The following is a 21,576-nucleotide window of genomic DNA, read 5'->3' as shown; positions in this document are numbered from 1 at the left end:
AATAATGGCACTTATTGTTTCTCTTTTGACACACATTGCTGAGCGGCCTGCCCCTCCCCTCCTCTGTCGCTTTCTCTGCCGGTGTAGCCCTAAACCCTGGGGTTCATTCACGTCTATTATACGGACAAATTAAATAAAACCCAGTATGGGTTGGAGGGGAGCAGAGAGCCACACTGACCATCGACGGTGGTGTCGGAGAGTTGGGGTTGGGAGGAACAACATGCAGGGAAGGGGGGGGGCGTCTGGGATACGAGAGGTGAGGTCTCGCCAGAGAAGGCTTGAGGAGGGTGGGAAGGAGTGTAGACAGGCCTGGGTAGAGCGAAGGCAAGAAAGGAAGCAAGTAAAAAGAAGCCAGAGGATGAAAACTTGTGGATTCAGGTTGGTCTCCAGTTTGTGCTTTGAATAGACAAGCAGAGTTCTTTAAGAACTGCAGAAAAGATGTAAGGCTTTGAGACTCTTTCATCGTGGAGCAATGAGACGTTAATAAGCTTGGATTTTACACCCGTCGGCTTTCATTTTCCCGCCGTGCTCCAGCAAATCGTGATAAAAGCAGTGTAGAACTGGTTAAGTTAGCCTCATCCCGGATTGTTTGATGGGAAAAAAGTGCCCTTTAACCTGCCCATCTACTTCTGTCACCCATGGAAAGATGGAGGCCTTGTAAACAGAGTGAAGGTATGTTGCTACTTCTGACAGAGGGAGGGCCTAATTCAGGCATGGAGGTATGTGTCTATGTGTGTGTATGTGTGTGTGTGTCTATGTGTGTGTGTGTGTGTGTGTGTGTTACACAGCAATGGAAGTTCAGGTTTAGGTAATGATCAGCCAATGCCACTGTAGCTTTGGTTATAGACGAAGTCATATCATCACCCTGTTATCTTTTGACTGTGATTGAGATCTAAACAGACATCAGAACACAAGACGAGAAAAATCATTGCCCCCCCAACCGCCCCAAACGCCACAGGTTGCCTGCCAAGAGTTCTCAGACTACTTTATTTGTCATTACCGGGCGCCTGACCAGAGTTTTGATGTTGACATTCAGTGCCTTCACGTTCAACAAAAACTAAATATCCCCATGATGTAAAGCCGCTGCTTTTCTTTTTTCTTTCACCATCCTACTGAACAAAATCTAGCTTCCCTGGACTATCACGGTCACACAAAACTTATTTTGCATTAGCAGTATTTAGAGCTTTATTCCTTCCTAATAAGATGTTACGCCCCTATTTTTGCAATCGAGAGGGAACTAGTCTCTTGTAGGAATGTATGACTGTGTCATTACCATCTTATGCCAAATTATTGGGATTATCTCTGACCACTCTGTAATTGGACTAATTCTGTGATTATCTAAGATGTTTTATCTGTAGGTTTGGAATCATCCAGACAAGAACAGGCTGTCTTAGAAAAGGAAACCACTGTACTTTGTGTTGAAATATTATCTCTATGTGAGGTCAGTTTCTATACTTGCTTCCTCCATCCTCCCCTGCTTCATTACCTCTAAGCCACTGATGTTGTAGAATGATGACAATGATTATTTATCCCTTGGAAACTACATGAATGCATAAAAAGGTTAAAGGGTCTGCCTTGCTCTGAACTATAGTTACTCAATAAATTGCTGTGTCTTTAATTTAAAAATTCCTTATTGTAGAATAGATGACCCTCTTTCGTTTGAATATGAATGACTAGCCTTTATGTCATTGACATTCCAAATGGATAATCAACACTTTTCTAATGACGAGTCAGACACATCAGAACTTATCCAATATATTTTCACTGGTTGTCAAGGCTGATATTATTTAATCATGACATCTAAGCACCTGGAAATCACCTTGTGGTTTAGTGTCAATCATCCAGCAAAAAACTAATGATATCAATATTACTGGTGATACGAGATGGACATTTGCAGCGAATGCTTGCTGGGCTCTTCATACCATCAAACAAAAACACATAAATCACATATCTCCTAAGATGTAAGGATGCAGAAGAAAAAAACGATGGGGGAAAGGAATGGAGCTGAAAAGGTTGTTGATGGGGAGGAGGAAATGGCAGATGGAGGGGAGCTGCTCTTTGGGATCTTTGAAAACAGCAGGTCCTTGCTGGGAGCTTGACCCTATTTAGGGCGAGTGAGAGATTGAGAGGGTTTGTGTGTGTGTGAGAGAGAGAAAGAGAGGGAGAAAGAGCAACACACTCCTTAGGCCTGCACTTAAAGGCGCCCAACTGGAAACCCTCATTCTTCCGGGAGTCTGTTGTCCCCCCGCCAACAGCAAAAAAAAGAAAAAAAAAAAATGGGGAAAAAGCCCTCATTTAAGAGGAGTGGAATGGGATGAAGACAGGTAGAGAGAGAGAGAGAGAGCGAGAAGACCCCCATCTTGCTTTTAAGCAAGTGGGGGTCCTCACATCAAAACACACCTTCAGTGGAATGGAGAGAAATGTCAGCTAGAACGAAAGGGTTGCCATCTTTCATCCTTTCATTGTTGTATTAATTTGGATGTGAGGGAATTGTAATGTGTCCATTTGACCTTTCAAATTTTGACCCTTGAATTTGAAATTAAACTTCAACCTGGTCTAGCATTCATCTCTGACACACAACGGCCTCCGTGTCACTCAGGTTGATTTGATTTCCATAAGAGCCTAAGAACTCAGAGTTCTAGATCCACACAAACAAATAGAAACAGTCAAGAATGTAGTAGAAAAACATTCCTCCGTCTCGGGGGAAGAGGATCAAATCTGATGCCAGGACGACTGTCCTCGTAAAGAACTCCGGCGGCAGTCTTTGGTTTCGCTGTACTGGTCGATGGTGGACGAGCACAGTTGTTTGTGTGTGTCTGTGGGTGTGTATGTGTGTGTGGGTGTGTGTTTGTCAGCTTTTGTCTATTCACGGCGAGCCTCCATGTTTCCATGTTTTGATAAATCTTTGTCTCAGCTGACAGAACTTTCTGCCCACAGCCGTGTTTTCAGTTGTGTTGAAAAATCAGCAGCCGCGGCGGTCAGCTCGGATTAGCGTTCTGTGGCAAACAGACAGCGTCCGTGTCCGTGCACACACACGTCCCTGACAGTCAGCTGTTTTTGCTGCTGCGTGGTGCAAAAAGGCAGAAATGCAGGGCTGATTTGCATTTTCTCATTTGCCGCCGTGTCTGAAGCAGAATCTGATGAATTTCATGTTTCCAGTCACAATCCAAATATATTCCTGAATATAATAGATAAAATTTATGTAATTAACTTGATTTATATCAAAAAACTGAGAAGTGAAATTTAAGTGAAGAAGATATGAATAGAAAAAAAAACACAAAGGATTTAAAATCATGTCAGTTAAAAAATAATGCAGCTTTACTGTTGCAGATAGTCAACACACTGAAAATTGTTTTATTTTTCATGTGATTTCCTTCATTAGGATTTGATGAAATTTATTTAATTTTGATTTAGATAAACACTTCTTTATGTACATATACATGTTTGTTTCTCAAGGGAAGAAAAGCTACAATTAAAACCTAACAACTTTTCTTTGACTGTCAACAGGTGATAGAAGATTTCCATTGCAACAATCAAAAATCATGTGTTGGCCATGAGCAAAGGATTGAGCATTGCAATATTCTATATCCCTATTTCGATACCAAAATCAGATAATCAGACTCGTTTCAATTCCCAAACAGAAATTCTTGTAAGCATAAGCATGTTGTGGTTTAACCATAGCTTTTTATCTGGACAATAAATAATTAATTTGCATCTCATTTCAGTAGTTTTAAAGGTAAATAATTCAAATTGTAAGAGTTTTTCAGGATTAGTTACACTTTGAGAGCATTTGCTGGGAATTTACACTTAATAAACATTTTTCGTCATTATTTTTATTACTATTAAAGGGAATTTGCAGAAACAAAGATCATTTTGGTCAAACACAATGTGTGTCTGGATGTAGACCATTGATTGATAGTTAATTGAATATTAATGATATCATCGTTTGACGGTTTTCACGATAATCAAATTTACTTCACCACTCCAGTGTCTCAAAAGTGGCGATGAACTTCGAGAATAATATTCTGATACTATTCCCGTAGGTTTTAGTTATGTTAGCTGGTCTACCACCAGAGAAAAGTGGAAACAAACATTCTCTTCCTCACTCTTGTGTGAATGATGCGTCATTACATGTTCTCATTATTGGGTGATGTTGATTGAATGTAAACACTGCAGTGATGTGTGTGTGTGTGTGTGTGTGTGTGTGTGTGTGTGTGTGTGTGTGTGTGTGTGTGTGTGCGCACAACGGACGATTTCTAAGTTGAACGTTGTCTTGATAGCGTCTTTGTTCAGCACTCATCTACAAGGGCTATGCCTTGAACATCACTGGTTGACTGCAGACGTGTTGAGGGCGGGACACAGGGCTGATCCACGATAACATATTACCAGGTGAATTGTGAGTTCGAAAATGTGAAGTTGGCCTCAGACGATGGCGGGCAGGGTTTTATTAATGCACACGATTAACGGCTTTTGTGTGCACCTAAACTCTCAGTGTCTGGATCCTGAAGCCTTGTTTTATAAACGTGGCCCCAGGTCTGTGTATATGCTCTGCTATGTGTGTGTTTGCATTAGCCGACAGGATAGTCATTTCAAAGTGCTCATTGTGTGTGTGTGTGTGTGTGTGTGCATGCGTGCGTGCATGTGTGTCTGTGTATATTTGCATTGGCTTGCTCTGACTCTGCTTCCTCAGAGGGACTATCATTGCTGGTAATCCTCTTCATGGTCGACTAATCTGTTTTTGCCGGGGTCACTTCATCCCAGCCCAGCTCTCCCTCCCTCCCTCTCTCTCTCTTTTTATTTCTACCGGTGCTCGGCAGGATTCCTCCGTCTTTCCTTGCCCCTTTCCAACAAGGTTACAATTTCATTCTTACTCCTCTCTCTCTCTAATTGCACTTCTCCTTTTAACAAGACTAATCTTGTTACCCAGAATCAAAGACTTTGTGTTTACCTCCTCTCCATTTGGAAACAAAACTAATAATGATAGACGGGAGCTCTTCCTCAACCTTGCTCAACCTTCTTGTTTCTCCTCACTTCCCATCCTCTTTGCATCCGTGCTCCTCTGATTATTTGAACATGGATTCATAATCATTCAAACTAATCACCTCAGATGGATTTGAAATCGTTTGACAAGGCTTGTAACTAAAACACTGTTTTATTTTATCTGTCTGGTAACTGAACAAGGCTCTACCACATCAGGAAAATAATTTATTTTATTAATGTAACTTCACTTGTCAACATCCAATTCACTAAGGTTCCAACCCCGCCGGGTTAGAGATCAGTTTAAATCCAAAACTTGCAGAAAAAGCTCAGCAAAAATCATAAACATATTAAAAAATAAGTAAGTCGTCCTCAGTCCACAGACACACTGGTTACTTTTACCCTCCGCAGTTCTGATCTTGTGTCAAAACTTACATGAGTTCATCAAGAGAAACCAAGGATTCAATTTCAAATCATTTTTGAAATTTTTGAATATCAAAGGACAGAAACCTGTACTGACTGGCTCAAACACCCCTCACTTCACTCTATAACTGCACTGTTGTTGGCAGTGATTCCTTTTTGTCCCAGTGTTTTTCAAATGATCATTTTATCTCTAAACTTTCCTTTTTTCTAACAATACAAATATTTCAGCCACACAGACAAATCAGAAATTAATACCTGGCTTGAAAACACTACTTGAAAAATGTTTTCTTGTAAACCAACAGATCACAACCATTTTTGGAAAAAAAAAAATCATATTAACACGGATATATGTGATGTTAATATGATTATAATCTACTCCATCAACATTATTTCCACTTTCACCACTAACCCAACCACAATCAGATGTCATTCCTGTTCACACACACACACACACACACACACACACACACACACACACACACACACACACACACACACACACACACACACACACACACACACACACACACACACACACACACACACACACACACACACACACACACACACACACACACACACACACACCCAGAGAGAGAGAGACAGAGAACGAGACATGGGCTAATCATATTTCTTCCTATCTAGAAGTAATCAGTCATAGTGTTGGCTGCTCCCGAGCGCTTTGACAATACTGGCAGGGAGGGAGGCTGCACATGGTCTAATTAAATTAAAGGTGTGTGCAGAAGTGTGTGTGTGTGTGTGTGTGTGTGTGTGTGTGTGCAGAAGTGTGTGTGTGTGGGGGGGGGGGGGGGTGAAAGAGAGAGAGATAAGGAAGGAAGGAAAGGAAAGCAAAATAGGTAGCTACAGCATCAACACTGCTCGAACTGCCTTCTCCAGACTCACAAATGATGGAAAACTGGCACGATGTGAAGTTAAACTAAATCAACACTGTAGCCATTATCATTGAATTATAACCAAGTTATAGCTCTGTGTGTGTGTGTGTGTGTGTGTGTGTATATATATATATATAGCGTACACACCCTGCCTTCTATAAAAGTTCCTGCAGCTGCATTTTGGAATTATTTGACACAAGTCCATTTCATGTTATGGGGACGAATTGTCGAATTTGAAAATATAACTGAATGACTTAAATAGAAAAGAACTACTTTAGTGCCTACAATCAGGGAATATTTATATCAAAACATGGTAGGTTTTCTTGAAACATCAACGCATAAGACAATAATTTTCAATTACATTTGGACAAACCTTAGAGAAGAGGTGGATTTCTTGCTTTTTTTAGGCACACCACTCATGAACCATAATCTTCCGTAGTTTCCACAGAAAAGTTAATACATAAAAGACATGATTTCTCATTTTAGACTGAAAGAGTCAAAGAGGAGAAACAGTTTCCAAGCTGATCTTTCTTTTGTGAAGTCATTCTATTTCTGGTCTTAAACTGAAGCCTGATGCACCCAGTTGTCTGCTGTGACAACATTCAAATACTGGCCAAATGTCAATGAAGCCAGAATTTTGATCGATAATTGAGTTATTTAGTCATTTTGCATACTGAAACCTTGCTCTTGACTGTTTCTGCACATTTTCGACTATCTATAAATTTCTTTTACCATGTTCTGTAGTTGAATCGATATAGCAGTTGGACTGCTGTCCACAAAGGAAGAGTCAGAATGTGTGTTGCAGGGGCAGTTGTTTGTAATGGAGGTATGTGATAAATGGGATAATAAATACTCTTGAGGCCACAGTGGAGGTGCAGAGCCCTCTAGCAGACAGAAAAAAAAAATCAGAAAGCCTCTGCCACATGATCGTCTTGTAAACGGAGCCCATGGCGTTCATTCGGTGTCAATCAAAGGACATGGTGTGACGATTAAATGAGCGCCAATGCCAACAGTGTTGTGTTAGCAAGTCTATGTTACCCTGACACCAGAAGACGGGGAGGGGGGTGCATGAAGGGCCAATCATGCGAATGACTGCAACTGGTTAATTTATTCATGGAAGTTATGGGAGAAAGTGAATTTGAAAAAAACTTCAATGGAAGCAAAGGAAATTCAAATTTGCATTCAAAAAATGACAACTGAATGACAGTGCGGGGTGGATACAGAAAGATGTTTTATAAAAAAAAAATCACAATATGGCATCTTTGGAAATGTAGAATGAGGAACAATGCATAAAAAAACAATTCTTGATTCCACAGTAAGTCCAACAAAGCGAACTAACACTTAAATACTGCACGAATAAACATTGAACAGCACCATTAAACACACACCAAAAGCACTGGTAAACAATGAATTGCAGAACACAAAACGATGGCACTATGCATCACAAAGTTACGACGATAACCAGCTTTAAACCATCCCAGTTATGAACCCTAAACGATAGCACTGGGAAGATTGAATTATGGACAAATAAAGTCTTATTCAGCAGAACTTTTAAGTACTAAAATTTTTGCGGTGGCTGGCACTTGGCCAGTACTCAAAACATCAGGAAACTTTCCTGTCTGGTCCAATCAGATCAGTTCATAGTCAGTCAAGCCCACATAGATCAATATAATAAAGCCAACTTGATTTCTTTATCGGCATCATCAAATTCTGGTTTGGTCCTCTGCCACTGGAAAGTTCTGAGCTTTTATAAATGTCAGGCTGATTAACATGAAATTAGTCTTAAAACACTTTTTCAAACTGAGGTTTTGAAACTTTTGTTCACAATCTGTGGCCTTTTCCCTCTTTTTCTGGCCTCCACAGTCACACTTCGTGTACTGTGTGTTCAACACAAAAACAGAAAAACTGTTTTTGTGTTGAAGGCATGGACAGAATGAATAGAAGGAAAAATATGTCATGTAAACATGTGCAGTCTATGTTTGAAGCCACTGCATGTGAAATGGAGCTGTAGACCAACACTACAGCAGGGGACGTTTATCAAGCTAATAAGTCCGATAGATTGTCAAAGAAACACGTTTGATTGTATTAAGTTTCTGTGAAATATCGTTTTTACCATCACCTAGGTTAATCTTGCGGTCGTATTGTGTGATCACTTGTGATCATTTTCTCATGTGTTTGTGTGTGCTTGCGTGTCTGCGTGCATGTGCGCATACTCTGCTCTGTTAGTGCAGCTGAACTCCAGTAGAGTTGACAGCTTGCTATGACAGAGAGCCTTAAACAAACTCACTGGGTTGGCTGCTGCACAGAAGAAATGCCTTTGATTCTGTTAGGCCTCTGTCCCTGTATTGTGTGTGTGAGAGAGAGAGAAAGAGAGAGAGAGAAGGAGAGACCTAATAGCAGGGGAGAATATTTGAATTGCTGAGTGTTTTATCACCTGACTGTCTCTATCGCTGCATTGTCCAGGGGGATGCATTGAGAAAATCATTTTACTAACATTAGAGGCTGATTAGCATTGGTATTAGCAACGTGTGATTTGCTTAAATTACCAAGCATGTTCTTCCGTCATGTCTCTTTTTGTTGAATGAAAATTATTTTTGAGATTATGTTAATTATGTCTCAAAAGAAAATAATTGGTGTTTATGTTAATTATTTATAGCATTTCAAATTCAGTATTCTTCATCCTGTCACTTTACAGTATAGACAAATTTGGAATCTTGACGAGTAACTATGATGATTTTGATGAATCTGGGTGTCTTTTGGGTCAAGCAAGTTGAAAAGGTCACATTATACTGCTTTATGACTGCTCTAAACAGGGAAAGGCAAATGATGGAATCAAGTTTTACGACAAAAGCATGGCTGCGGTAGGTGTTCTGGCAAAAAGCCATTCGTGAGCTGGCCTCCCTCCTTCAAACAATTCTGGTTGGCGTGGGCTCTAGGCATTTCCAATTCAACCAGACAGGCTCCGGTTAAAATCCACAACTTTCGAAACCCAGAACCTTTAGGTCCAGTACAATCCAGCGCTAGTGTGTTTTTTTCCCACCACCGATGCAATACATTTGAGAAATAGTGAATACAGTTATAACTGCAGGAGTACATAGAAATGTGCTCAAGCCTTCAACACAAAAAAAGACCCTTCCTGTATTCAGTTCCTTTTATTTACATGGATTTTTTTTTTTTTTACAGTGGGGGCGTGAAAGAAAAATTGACTGATCCACACATATATTCTTTTCTAACACATCGACATCTGACTTAAGCTGCATGTGACATTTAAAAAAAAAAAAAAAAAAAAAAATGGTAAAAATACACAGACTTCCATGAGCTTTGAAATTTTGCACCAGGAATAGATCAGGTAGTGTACAAATTTTATTTCCTCAAGGCTGCGCTGAAGAACCATATTGGGACCCACAATAGTGTTTTGGATGCATTTCGGGTTTTGCAGTACAGTTGAACACCTGCTGCACCGCCATGATTAAACAATATTCACCCTGTGAGATTTATTGTTTATGCCTCCAACTGTTGAGTTGCATATACTGAATGGATGGGGTAATGCTTAAGAGGAAACCCTGTGAGTGCACTCACAGCACATCTCCATAACAAACTCGTTGGTCCATTTTTTTCAATTGACCCAGACTTGTTCATAGAACATCAGGAAATATCTCAGCCATGTTCTAATGTCTGTACTCGAGTACCAAGTACCTCCTTATTTCATGAATGAATTGGCACTTTGGTTGAAGCAGTTGTGGCATTCGTGCTCGACTCGAGTCTTTCGTTCATGAGACGTTCACAGCCTTTTAAAAGGTACAATAGATGGAACGGAATCTTTAGAAAAAAATAAGGAATAGTATCATTTATTTTCAGGATTAATATATGACGGTGGTTATACTTCTTCCATTGCTTAAACCCGGTCATATGCCAAAACATGGATATCATACAAACAAAAACTTGATTATTCATCACAGATCTCGTTAGAATTTATCTGTGTTAGCATTTCTATCCCCCTGCCACATGAGTGTAAAGATAAAACCCCACTAATTCCTCTGGATTTACTAACAAATGTGTGTGGTTACGGTCACCTGTGTTATCAGCCTCTTTGGATAGAGAAGATTCGAAGCCCGACTGAAAACACTGGGGGCTGAAGACGGTGGTCGACTGATAACAGACAAGCAAATGGGTACGTCTAATGTGCTGTTTTTACATCGACTGAACCCCATGTGGATAAACCCAAGCAGGGCTGCAGATGAACCGACTTCATCCCAGCGTAATTTTCACTGCTCCTCTGAGGTTGGATAGCTCAAATTGCAAAAACGTGCTTCACCTTGTGTGTAGTTCCCACACAAGATGATGCATTGATAAATGACTTAAAGGCACAACCACTCACAATGGTGTGCCTTATTTTCTTTTAAAAGTGCTTTTTTTGTTGCTTAATTTTAAAGTCTAGCTACTATTTTTACACCCATACTTATTTTTTTAATGTAAAAAAAAAAAAGGTATAAAAACTGACTAGTCAATACGTATGTCATTTCTACAGACTTCAACCGATAAGTCTGAGTTTTTGGATAGTATCCAGTGAACCAGTTCAAGTGAGATAAAAATCTCTTTTAAAACCCATGGACTCAAAAAATTAAATTGTCCAGAGATTCAGGGTAATGGGTTTCTACCCAGTTAAAACATTCAATTTTTCATTTATTCCTATTGCAGCTGTAACATCACCTTCTATTATTAGAAGAAAAAAAAATAAGAGGCCACTGTCAAATCTGCTTTTTTGCTCAGGTCTCATCATTATTTGTCATTTAAACATCTTGTCTCACATCTTGTGTCACACTTAGCTTGTTGATCATGCATCAAAACACCCATTTGGTAAAAGTGCAAGGCTAAAATCGATAAAGTTTTTGGGGGACACAGAATCAGTCAGCAGATCCTTCTGGTTAAACAGACAGGGAGATGAATCTCATTTTGGGAAAATGTTGAAACAGTTGAAAAGGAAAGAAATCTCGGTTTCTGCCACATACCATTGAATGAAGAATAATAATCAGAACTACAGAACTACTAACTTCTCCTGCCATGAAAATGGGAATTTTATATTAATATTTATAGTTATATTTTTCATCACATTATGTAGGGTTAGGCTACGGAGAATGGAGTTTATTCCCAGCTCACCCCTCCACAAGCATTTCAATTCAACCCCCCAACATCAGCATTGTGAAATGCATATGCAGTCCAGTCATGGTTAGGCTTTGATTTTTTTTGTTTCACAGATAGAGAGAATATTTGCCAGAACTTCCTTGGATGTCAAAATCCTTGGAATCATTTATCTTCTGAACTGGTGAGAAGCATCTTGAATTCTACCACAGATTTCAAAATTAGCGAATGTATATATACACACACACACAACCCTGCTATGACGTGTAGTTGTCTTACCGTACATTTGAACTTTTGATTTACAAAAGTGATTCAAAAATAGAGGGACAATTGGACAAAGGAGACAAAGAGCTAAAGACTGATCTTGAGACATCAGTAGAAAACAAATGCGTAGTGTTATCATCCCCTTCCCGTATCACACCAACAGGACAAAGCAGAGACTCACAATGTCAATATTTTCTCAATTTCACGAAATTAAACCATGTAAATGCTTGTGAAGAGCTATTGGTTACTTGGAAGCTGTCAATGGACTTCTTTGAGAAACATTACACAAAGCAAACACTTATATAACTAGATAGTGGAAAGTGCAATAGTCCAGAGTATAATGTGACAAGGAGCAGTAACATGGTAAATTCTAAAATGATGTAGACTATGTGGACTCTTTGACACAGTTTCCACCCGGGAGAAGGACCGCCGATGATGCCAGCTGATTATTCTGCGTTCCACTGAATCTATGTGTTCTGTGCTGGAATCAGATACAAAACAAACCGTACAAGCCACTTAACAGCACTACAGCTGACTAGTATAAGTGAGCCACACACGTACCACCGTGCCAACATTTAACCAGCTTGCTGAGAGGCAGGCAGCACCTGACAGATGCCACTTGGGAAGGTTAATCCCAAAGGGCCGACGAGATCCTCCACATGACAGGAAGCCACTGGAGCAGGTGACTCAACCACCAGGCGACAAGTGTTTAAGAATATGCAGCTGTATCTCTCTCTCTTCCTCCTCAGACAGTGGGGGAAAACACACATGGAAAAGATGGACTATATAATAAATGTCACGATCACTCCCCCTGTATTATCTTATCGATGTCTTCTGTTCCATTAAAGAAGAGGGCAAATAAATATTTTTACCTCCCTGGTTTAAAGTGCTTCTTACATCGTTGTTTTTTGTTTTTTCGGCCTCCACTGTATTGACTATTTGACAGGAGAAAGTGATGAACTGGGGGGGGGTAAAAGGAACCGGGACAACCGTTCATGATAGATATTGCACACATATATATGATGTAACATTTTAATGTGGCCTTGTTGTTTTTTGGGGTGTTCATGGGGTCTCCTGATTGTGTAAATGCTGTTTGGAAAAAATATCATTGCCACAGATGCAGTGTGCTGTTTTAATGGTTTGGTAAATGAATAAAAAACGAAACAAAACACAACTTTCTCTAAAAACGAAATCATGTCACTTTAACCGCCAGCAGCCAGATGAACACCGACTGCTGTATCTTTTGCAGCCGCAACGTGGAAGCCAATTAGCGGCTGGCGCTTTTTGGGACAGTGTGACGTCTGGACGTGGACGCGCGCACGCACGCACGTCAGGATAGTATGCTGACTGGCATCAGTTTATTCCAGCAGCGTTCGTCGGAACAATCGTGCGCAAACTTCACTGGATTAAATTATGCAACGAGTGCGAGCCGGTATTTGTATTTAGAAAGAAAAGGGACCTACGGATTAGAAAGCAAATAACAACCAGAGACAAAAATGGGGGAAATCCAGTATTATTGTAACGTGTATGATTGTCATTTAAATGTGTAAAAATAACAGAATGACGGTTAATAATAAATTACAATATAATTCACTCAATAGAATCGTTTTGCTGAATTCTTGATTTGAATTCGATTTTTTTTTTGTTATCATCACACGCTGGGCCTTTACGCGGCCTACAAGCTTGCGGTGCTTTTGTTTTGTATTACCTATTTTTTAAGAATATTTCCACCGTGCCTCCCTTTTTGTTGTTGTTGTTGGTTTTTTTTTGTTTGTTTGTTTTTTTGTCTGCGGGGTTAAATCTCTCCCCCTGCAAGCCGCACCGCGCCCCCGGAACAAACAAAGGGGGTGCTTTGAATGGCACGTGTTCCGGGCGTCAGTCACCTGTTTCCTAGCAACGGGGACAACAGAAAAGCACCTGTGGCTCTGAATCGGGGAGAAAATACGGTCTATACGTCGGTAAAGAAGAAAGGGGGGGGCGTTTGAAATATTCTTTCAAGCGTCGACATAAGTGTTTGAAATTAGGGCTTCTAGCTGAAACTTGAAATTAAAATCCATTAAAATAATGAATTGGATATTTACACGTTTTTTTATTGTTTTGTTTTTTTGTGTGTTGTTTTTTATTTTTTTGCCAAAAGAGCTTTTTCGATTTCATTTTCGATGTTCTTCACATCTACCATTTGTTCGTTTGTGCTGTTATTTCGAAGATTCGTCGCACGAACTTTGTAGTTTCCAAAAAGTTCCATCCGGGTACCTGGGACAGGACGGATGATTTTTTTTTTTTTCTTATTAATTTTCCGGAGAGCTCGGGCCTCCGGACCGGCGCTGCGGGCGCGTGCGCAGACGCGCTTGATTGAAATGGCTAGGGGGGACGCGCGCGCGGGCGGGCGGGCGGACGGGCAGGGGAACACGCGCGCAGAACAGATGACAGTGGGAGTAAATTGGAGGTCTCACGCTCCGACGTCACCAGAAGCTCGAGCCCCCCCTGCATGCAAATCACGTCTGCGCTCGCGCCTCTCCATTGGCCGCCCCCTTCTCATTTAGCAGCTGTCAGAGCGCGCGGCCCCGGGCACGCTCCGCTAACTTTTCCCAGCACGGCTCCCGCCGAAGTCCCGCTCCAGAAGAACCGGCTCCCGGTCCGCTCGGCGGCGTACCCCCCCTCCCTCCTTCCCCTCCCTCCTTCTCCCCCTCGGCGAATGACAGGAGCCAAAAGGACGAGCAGGGGGAAGTGAGGAGCGAGTTTCCTCCCGGCAGACTTCGACCCCGAGAGCGCGCGGCTCTCGTCGCCCAGTTCGTCCTCCCGCGGGCCGGCCTGAATGCCTCTGAGTGTCCGCTGAGCAACGGCCGGTCTTCCCCCCCCCTCACCCCACCCCCGAGACAAGGTGAATGTATAGCATCATGATGGAGACGGATTTACATTCCCCCGTAGTGCCCCAGACCAACCCCGCCAACCCGGGGGGACACGCGGGAGGAGGCGGGGGCACCGGCGGCAAAGTCCCCCAGGAGAGAATCAAGAGACCCATGAACGCCTTCATGGTGTGGTCCCGGGGTCAGCGGCGGAAAATGGCCCAGGAGAACCCCAAGATGCACAACTCGGAGATCAGCAAGCGGCTGGGCGCCGAGTGGAAGGTGATGACTGAGGCGGAGAAGCGGCCGTTCATCGACGAGGCGAAGCGGCTCCGGGCCATGCACATGAAGGAGCACCCGGACTACAAGTACCGTCCGCGGCGGAAGACCAAGACGCTGCTGAAGAAGGACAAGTACTCGCTGGCCGGGGGGCTCCTCGGCTCCCCCGCCGGCGTGGGCATGGGCGGTGGCCCGCGGCTGGAGAGCCCCGGCGGGGCCCACGCCGGCGCCAACCCGGGCTACGCCGCGCACGTCAACGGCTGGGCGAACGGCGCCTACTCGGGACAGGTGGCGGCCGCCGCGGCGGCGGCTCACGCCATGATGCAGGAGGCTCAGCTGGCGTACACTCAGCACCCGGGCGGCGGCGCGCACCCGCACCACGCGCATCACCCGCACCACCACCCGCACCACCACCCGCACAATCCGCAGCCCGTGCACAGGTACGACATGAGCGCTTTATCTTACAGCCCCATCTCGAACTCGCAGAGCTACATGAGCGCGTCCCCGCCGGGCTACGGGGGCATCACCGGCTACACCCACCAGCACCAGAGCTCCGGGGTGTCACCGGTGTCCGGGACGATCGGAGGGACTCTGGGGTCCCTCGTGAAATCGGAGCCGAGCGTGAGTCCACCGGTATCCGCGGCCCGCGCACCGCCTCCGTGCCCGACGGGGGACCTGCGGGACATGATCAGCATGTACCTGCCAGCCGGAGAGACGGCGGCGGGGGAAGCCTCCGTTCAGAGCAGACTGCATGTGTTGCACCCGCAGCACTACCAGAGCAGCGGGTCCGCTCCGGTAAACGGGACGGTTCCTCTGACTCATATCTGAATCTCATAAATGCTAAAGCACTAACAAAACCACTACCAAATATTTAAGATGTGGGCGCAGGCTGCTGCTGCTGCTGCTGCTGATGGTGATGAAGATGAAGATGATGAAATGTAAATTATAGGCGGTTACAGCCATACAAAAAAATGCAATTACTTTGAACAAACTTTTTTTTTTAATTAAAATATTCCTTTTTATTTCCTTCTAGTGGTGAATTTCTGTCTGTCCGAACTGAAGGGAGCGCAGCTGCTTTATTTCCGTTTCCAGGATTTAGAGCATGCCAAGTTTCGACACCATTTAAATTATAATCCGCGAATGGCTGGTGCGTTTTAAGGTTATTTTTCTTAATTTCTGACTTTTTGTTTTTATTTATTTTTATTTTATTCTTTTTACTGTGGAATTGAAACAACCCCCCAAACCCGTTCAAATGCGCGGAAACGGAAGAATAACGGCGGGAGGAGTCGGAGATGTATTTCCAAGAAAGAAAAAGGAAAAAAAAAAAGTTTTCAGGCTGCATTTTTAAAAACTGATTTCCAGTTTTCATGCTTGTAAAACTCGTGAGTCAGTTGGTGTAATATCCATTTGTTTTCGTTGTTGTAAAATCTTGTAAATTGTGAATAAATAGGTCTACTGAAAACGCTTTTATGCAAGTGTATATAAATTTAAAAAAATATCAAGCCCCTTTTTTGGGTTGAAAGGGGAGGGTTTTTTTGCTGAGTTGAAATAAAAAAAAATCCACCTATTTTTTGGAGGGTGTAATGGGATATTATTGTCATTATTAATATCATTTCCATTTTTGGGGGGGGCAGAGCAGATCCTGACTGAAACATAAAAAGTAAAACGTAAATAGACAAAAATTTCGCACCAGGATGCCCTGTATACGGGATTTTGTGTCTTTTTTTCCTCTCTTTCTCGCTGTCATTCTCGGGTCAAGCAGCTCTTCTCCTCCTCCTGTTTCCATCCGTCTTTCTTCAAAAAAAAAAGCTGAAATAATGATCCACCGCCCGTGTTGAAGTATAAAGTCAATGAGTGAAATGTCATATTGAGATGGTGACATGTTTTGTGACAAACGCATCTTTAATGAGAGTTTTGTTTTCATTAAATTACATTTTTATTGTTTTACATTTGAGCCCCCCTGTCCTGACTTTAATTACCTTGCCAATCGCGATTTAGCCCTTCATCGGTACCAGTGTCTGCATTACACAAAAAAAAAAAACATACACGTTGTTATAAACTATTTAGTGATACACTTTATAATCTTTTCAGCTAAAATTTATTTCAACAAAGGGCTATCCTTTTCACCACTCTCAGGATTTGTCACGTTTCACAAAGATCTACTTGTGACGCTTGAATTCAATTCCATGAGATGCATTTAAAATAAATCTGACCAAATGCAGGATAAATTACATCTTCGTGTATTACTGCTGTTTTAATAAAGTAAAAATGGTATCTTTTTTTTTTTTATTTTTACATTTTATGGTGGGCCCTTAAACATCACCATCTTACCAGTACTGTTAGTTTTTCTATTAATTTTGCCCACGAAATCACCATTAATCTGATCATTGAGATTCACTTAGTTTGTTGGGACTTTTCCTGATAGATCTACTATAATCACAGTATAAGCTGTTAATCAGCCCAATAAAATGTCCATTATTTCAAACTCTCTGTCAGGGTCATGATCCTGGTCATTGAGATCTCAAGAAAATGTAAATCCGACAACAAGAGTATCTGGCGGTCAGTGAATTTCTAATTCTTTAACTGGTTTCAGATGAGGCCCCACTCTCCCCCAACCCCCTAGCCCCTGCCTCCACCTGGCTCCCTCCACAGCCACTCCAGGCGTTCAATCCCCCTGCCCGCTCTTTATCAAACGGTCGCATTTGTGCGTGTAACTTGTTTAATTATTTCCTTCTTTAAAAATTTGATGGCTGAATCGCCAGAGGCCCCCCGGGACGGGGAGCTGGGCATGAATGAGCGGAGAGTGGAGTAGGTGCAGGGAGGAGGTGAGGAGGAGTTTTTTTTTTTCTTTTTTGTGTAGGAGAAGAATGGGAATTAGTCGTGGTGTACGCCGGGGGCAGTGCGGGGGTCACCCTTAACTGAGGCCCGGCAAACAACACCCGTGGTTTTATTGGACTAATTCCCACTTGGCCTTAAAAGGAGGGGGAGGCAAAGAGAAACATGGCACAGGCTGTAAATAAAGCAGTTTGCAGGGATGTCAGTTCAGGTGCTTTAACTGAAGGTATTTTGTCTCAGACGTCTGCGTTTAGAAAAACTTCAACCATTAATCGGAGTTTCATATTTCAATAAAATACATGACTCAATTCTCTGATTTCATCTTGTAATCCTACTTTAATGCAACTGTGGGTCGGGGACGTTTGAGGACATCATCCTACTGGGTTTGGGGAACACCGACAATCTCCATCATTTTTCTCAATGGGATAAATCAATCAACTATTCCATTCATCAGGAAACTCACCAACAGGTGAACTAATAAAAAAAGAGGCATTAGTGCGGTTGACTGCCAATTTCATATGAGATTTAATATTGTCTTTGCTTTCTGATCTAAAGAAGGTACACAGTATGTGTATCTTCTCATTTGACGTTTACTTAAATATTTCTATATTCCTTGTTTACTTTCTGCACCAAACAAAAAATATATGACCCCCCCCAGCCCACAAAATCTGTTTCAAAACCACTAATCAGCGAACAATCTGAATTGAATTACTATTTTCTGCTGATTCTTGGAGGCACTTCTTCTGCATGATTTGTTGTTTTAGCCAAGTGAGAGTCACGGTGATGCATCTCAAAGCCGGGGCCGCTCGATTGTTGATTCTTTAAGGAGGCGGTCAGTTTTTGAAACCACTCCACATCATTAATTAACAAAGTCGTTACCCATATTGGCAACAAACAGTCAGGGTAACTCATTTGACAGACAGTTATAACACTGTAAAATTCTAAATGTGGTGCTTCGCATCGCAAAACATAAACAGGGATCCTAACAGTGTAGAAAGTGATGGAAATATAATCTGGTTATCACACACACACACATACACATATATATATACACACACACAGACACACACACACGGATATATATATACACACATATATATATACATATGTATGCATATATATATATACACACACACATATATATATATACATATACACACACATATATATATATATACACACACACACACACACACACACACACATATATATACATATATATGTAAAAAAATCACCACAGGCATCTGTCTGAAAGATGGAGTTTTATCAACGTCTAATTTTTAACAAACAAAGCACCTCAAGAATGAATGAATGAAGCATGTTGCTTCAAAATTAGTAGCTAATACATGAGGTATGTGATCACCTTATTAGTGTCATTTGCTTAAGGTTAACGATCGGGTCACGATGTGTTGATGAATGCTGATGATTTACCAATGATGATCATCATATGAAATAAATAATAATGATAAAAAAAAATGACAAGGTGAGCTTTAAAGGCCAGTCAGTAACAACGCAAACACGCTTTACGGGCCGGATCTTCAGTAGAGGGTGAAGGGGGGTGGAAGGGGGTCTGGGTTTAGTGGGTTGGGATGGAGGGATGGAGGGATCGGGGGTTGGGGGGTCCTCAGACATGCGTCTGCAGGTTTTTATCCTCTCCTCATGTTCAGCCTGGCACATGCGTGGACCCTGCTGCTCCCGCACCCACCTCCACCCCCGCCAACACCACCCCATCCCGCATGTTCCCGGTGTCCTAAACGTAGCTAATTGGCGTCAGTTTATCACGCCTCCGCATATTTGCCTCCCTCTCCTCCAATAAAAACCCTCACCTCCGTCGTTGGACCCGGTTCTGTCACGGGAGATTACGGGGGACCGATTGCACAAGACCGAATGTGGCGCGGGGAGATTAGCCGGGACGCCATAGAAAATAGCAACGGGGCCAGCGGATTCCTCACGAGGGGGCCTTATCGTGCAATTACACGTTGACACGTTTTAACCATTTTTCAGCCTCTTAATCCGGGAGGGGGGGCCTCCACCCCTCCACCCCCCTTGCCGTTTCTCCTCCAAAAGCAGATCTATTGGTGCTGCGGGAGCCTCTCTCTCTCTCGCTCCCTGACTCTCCATCACTCTGCTGCTGGATGGAGAGTCGTCCTCATTTTCTCTTTTTATATCAGCTGCTGTAAATATTCCAAAACTTTAAAAAAAAGAGGAAATCACAGTCCTCCCCATCTCTCCTCTGAGAGAGCCCCGAGCTGGAACAGTAAAGCAGAGAGGCTCAGAAACTAGGTGGGTAAAATATGAAGATAAACGCTGAAATTCTCAAAATTAAACATTGTGGTATTTTAGCCCCTGAGAAGGAAACAACTGTCTCTATGTCAGTGGAATAGGAGGTAATGTCTGTGGATGGAAAAGACAGATCTAGGAAATGATGCTTTGCAACAGGCCTTTGCATGTGCATGAATGCAAAGAAAAACCCCGTGAAAAGATATCACTTTATTAACTTTGTTAAAAAAAAAAACCAACAACAGACTTTACAAATCCTTTCATAGGAGCAGGCAAAAACAACATTGCATACAAGCAGGTCCAAACACCCTGACGGGGACCTGATGAGAGATGTCAGGATCAGGATGGTGTCAGCAGGTGTTTACTAGATAAAGTGGAGCAATTTTCAATTGTCTATTTGGAGTCCTGTATTTTTAGGGATGAAAAAAAAACAACCTGTCCTTACTGTAATAAATTTGACAGTTCAGAGACACAACATAAAGCATATGGTTTGCAGGAGAGGAGATTCATTTCTGCTGATGGGAATTTCACTGCGAGACAATGACAAGCAGCGGCTTGTCAGCTGTTTGCGATTCTTCAGTCTCTCTTTCAGCAGCAAATAGTGGTAGAAACCAATGTCTCGGCTTTGCGTAATTGATAGTCGATGTAAAAAGCCCAAATCAACAAAGATATTTTTCTTTAGAATTCTGCCTGGAGAGAGGAGATGCTTTTTTTTTTCTTTTACTAGAGTTCCCGATCATCAAACGGACTGCATGGTGAGTCACGCCACCAGGCCTCGAAATTCAATTAGAAGGCTTTCATGACAATCAATTAGGGAGTACCCCCTGGCTCTCCTCCGGGGCCTATAATCATCACACACAGTCTGCTCAGACAAACACCGGGCAGCTCCACCCACAAGTCCCTTGAATGCGGTATGAAACGAGGCAGCTAGGAGCCTAGTTTAGCGAGGAGGTGTATCTGCCTTTTTCACTCATTCTTATATTTATGGGATTTCTGCGGGTTATCTGTAGACCTTGTAATCGATTTGACAGTCCCTAACCTTGAAGGAGGGGTTTGCCAGTCTCAGTGATCCTAGGAGCTCAGCTGTCACCCAAACAGGTGCTTGGTGAATGACAAGATAAAATGCAGTTCAGGAGACCCACAAGATGACAAACACTATTTAACGTAGTTTTTCCCCTTGTTTGGATGCAGATCGAATAGGGCCCCTCTCTGAAGCCAGGCCCAGGGGTGTTGCTAAATGGTGAGTCTCTGGTACCCGGCCAGGCACAGTCAGATAGGGCAACATGGGCTTGCTATCTGTAGGAAGGGCCAAGGGCGTTGGGTGCAGTGTGAGCTGAGTTTTGACCAAAAATGGGGACCTGGATGGTCCAATCCTCAGCTGCAGAAGCTGGGTCTAGGGATGTTGAATTTAACCTCCCAGTGCCTGTACGTTGGGATTTAACCCAGTGGACAACATGGTACCTTCCATCAACCATCAAGTTGGGGAACAGGTCTGACTGTTGTTTTGGCCAATGGACCAAACAGCAGCTCTACCCATTCTGTCCGGAGTCTTTAGAGAGGTTTTTAGTGAGCACTTTGCAGGGAAGTACCCCGTTGAGCTTGGAAACTTAAATGCTATCACGGACAACAACAGAGAGCCT

At 42.6% G+C, this 21,576-nt stretch overlaps 1 protein-coding gene and 1 long non-coding RNA gene across 2 annotated transcripts; both read left to right on the top strand.

Annotated features, from left to right (window-relative positions):
• The first annotated feature begins 262 nt into the window (after window positions 1-262).
• Window positions 263-13,763, top strand: LOC147233409 (uncharacterized). Its single transcript, XR_015106224.1, has 4 exons — window positions 263-378; window positions 10,379-10,464; window positions 11,549-11,616; window positions 12,104-13,763. It is a non-coding gene; the product is annotated as an uncharacterized LOC147233409 (long non-coding RNA).
• A 479-nt stretch (window positions 13,764-14,242) lies between these two features.
• Window positions 14,243-16,768, top strand: LOC147233408 (transcription factor Sox-1a-like). Its single transcript, XM_086148226.1, has one exon. It carries the CDS (start codon window positions 14,582-14,584, stop codon window positions 15,647-15,649), a length of 1,068 nt encoding a protein of 355 aa, XP_086004352.1. The 5' UTR covers window positions 14,243-14,581; the 3' UTR covers window positions 15,650-16,768.
• Window positions 16,769-21,576: the final 4,808 nt, after the last annotated feature.

This window comes from Fistularia commersonii, chromosome 6 (genome assembly GCF_037954325.1).
Source record: "Fistularia commersonii isolate RoL2024-O1a breed Wild chromosome 6, RoL_Fcom_v1.0, whole genome shotgun sequence".
Taxonomy (NCBI): domain Eukaryota; kingdom Metazoa; phylum Chordata; class Actinopteri; order Syngnathiformes; family Fistulariidae; genus Fistularia; species Fistularia commersonii.
Note: the sequence above shows the minus strand (reverse complement) of the source record. Positions and strands in the feature narration are given on the sequence as shown.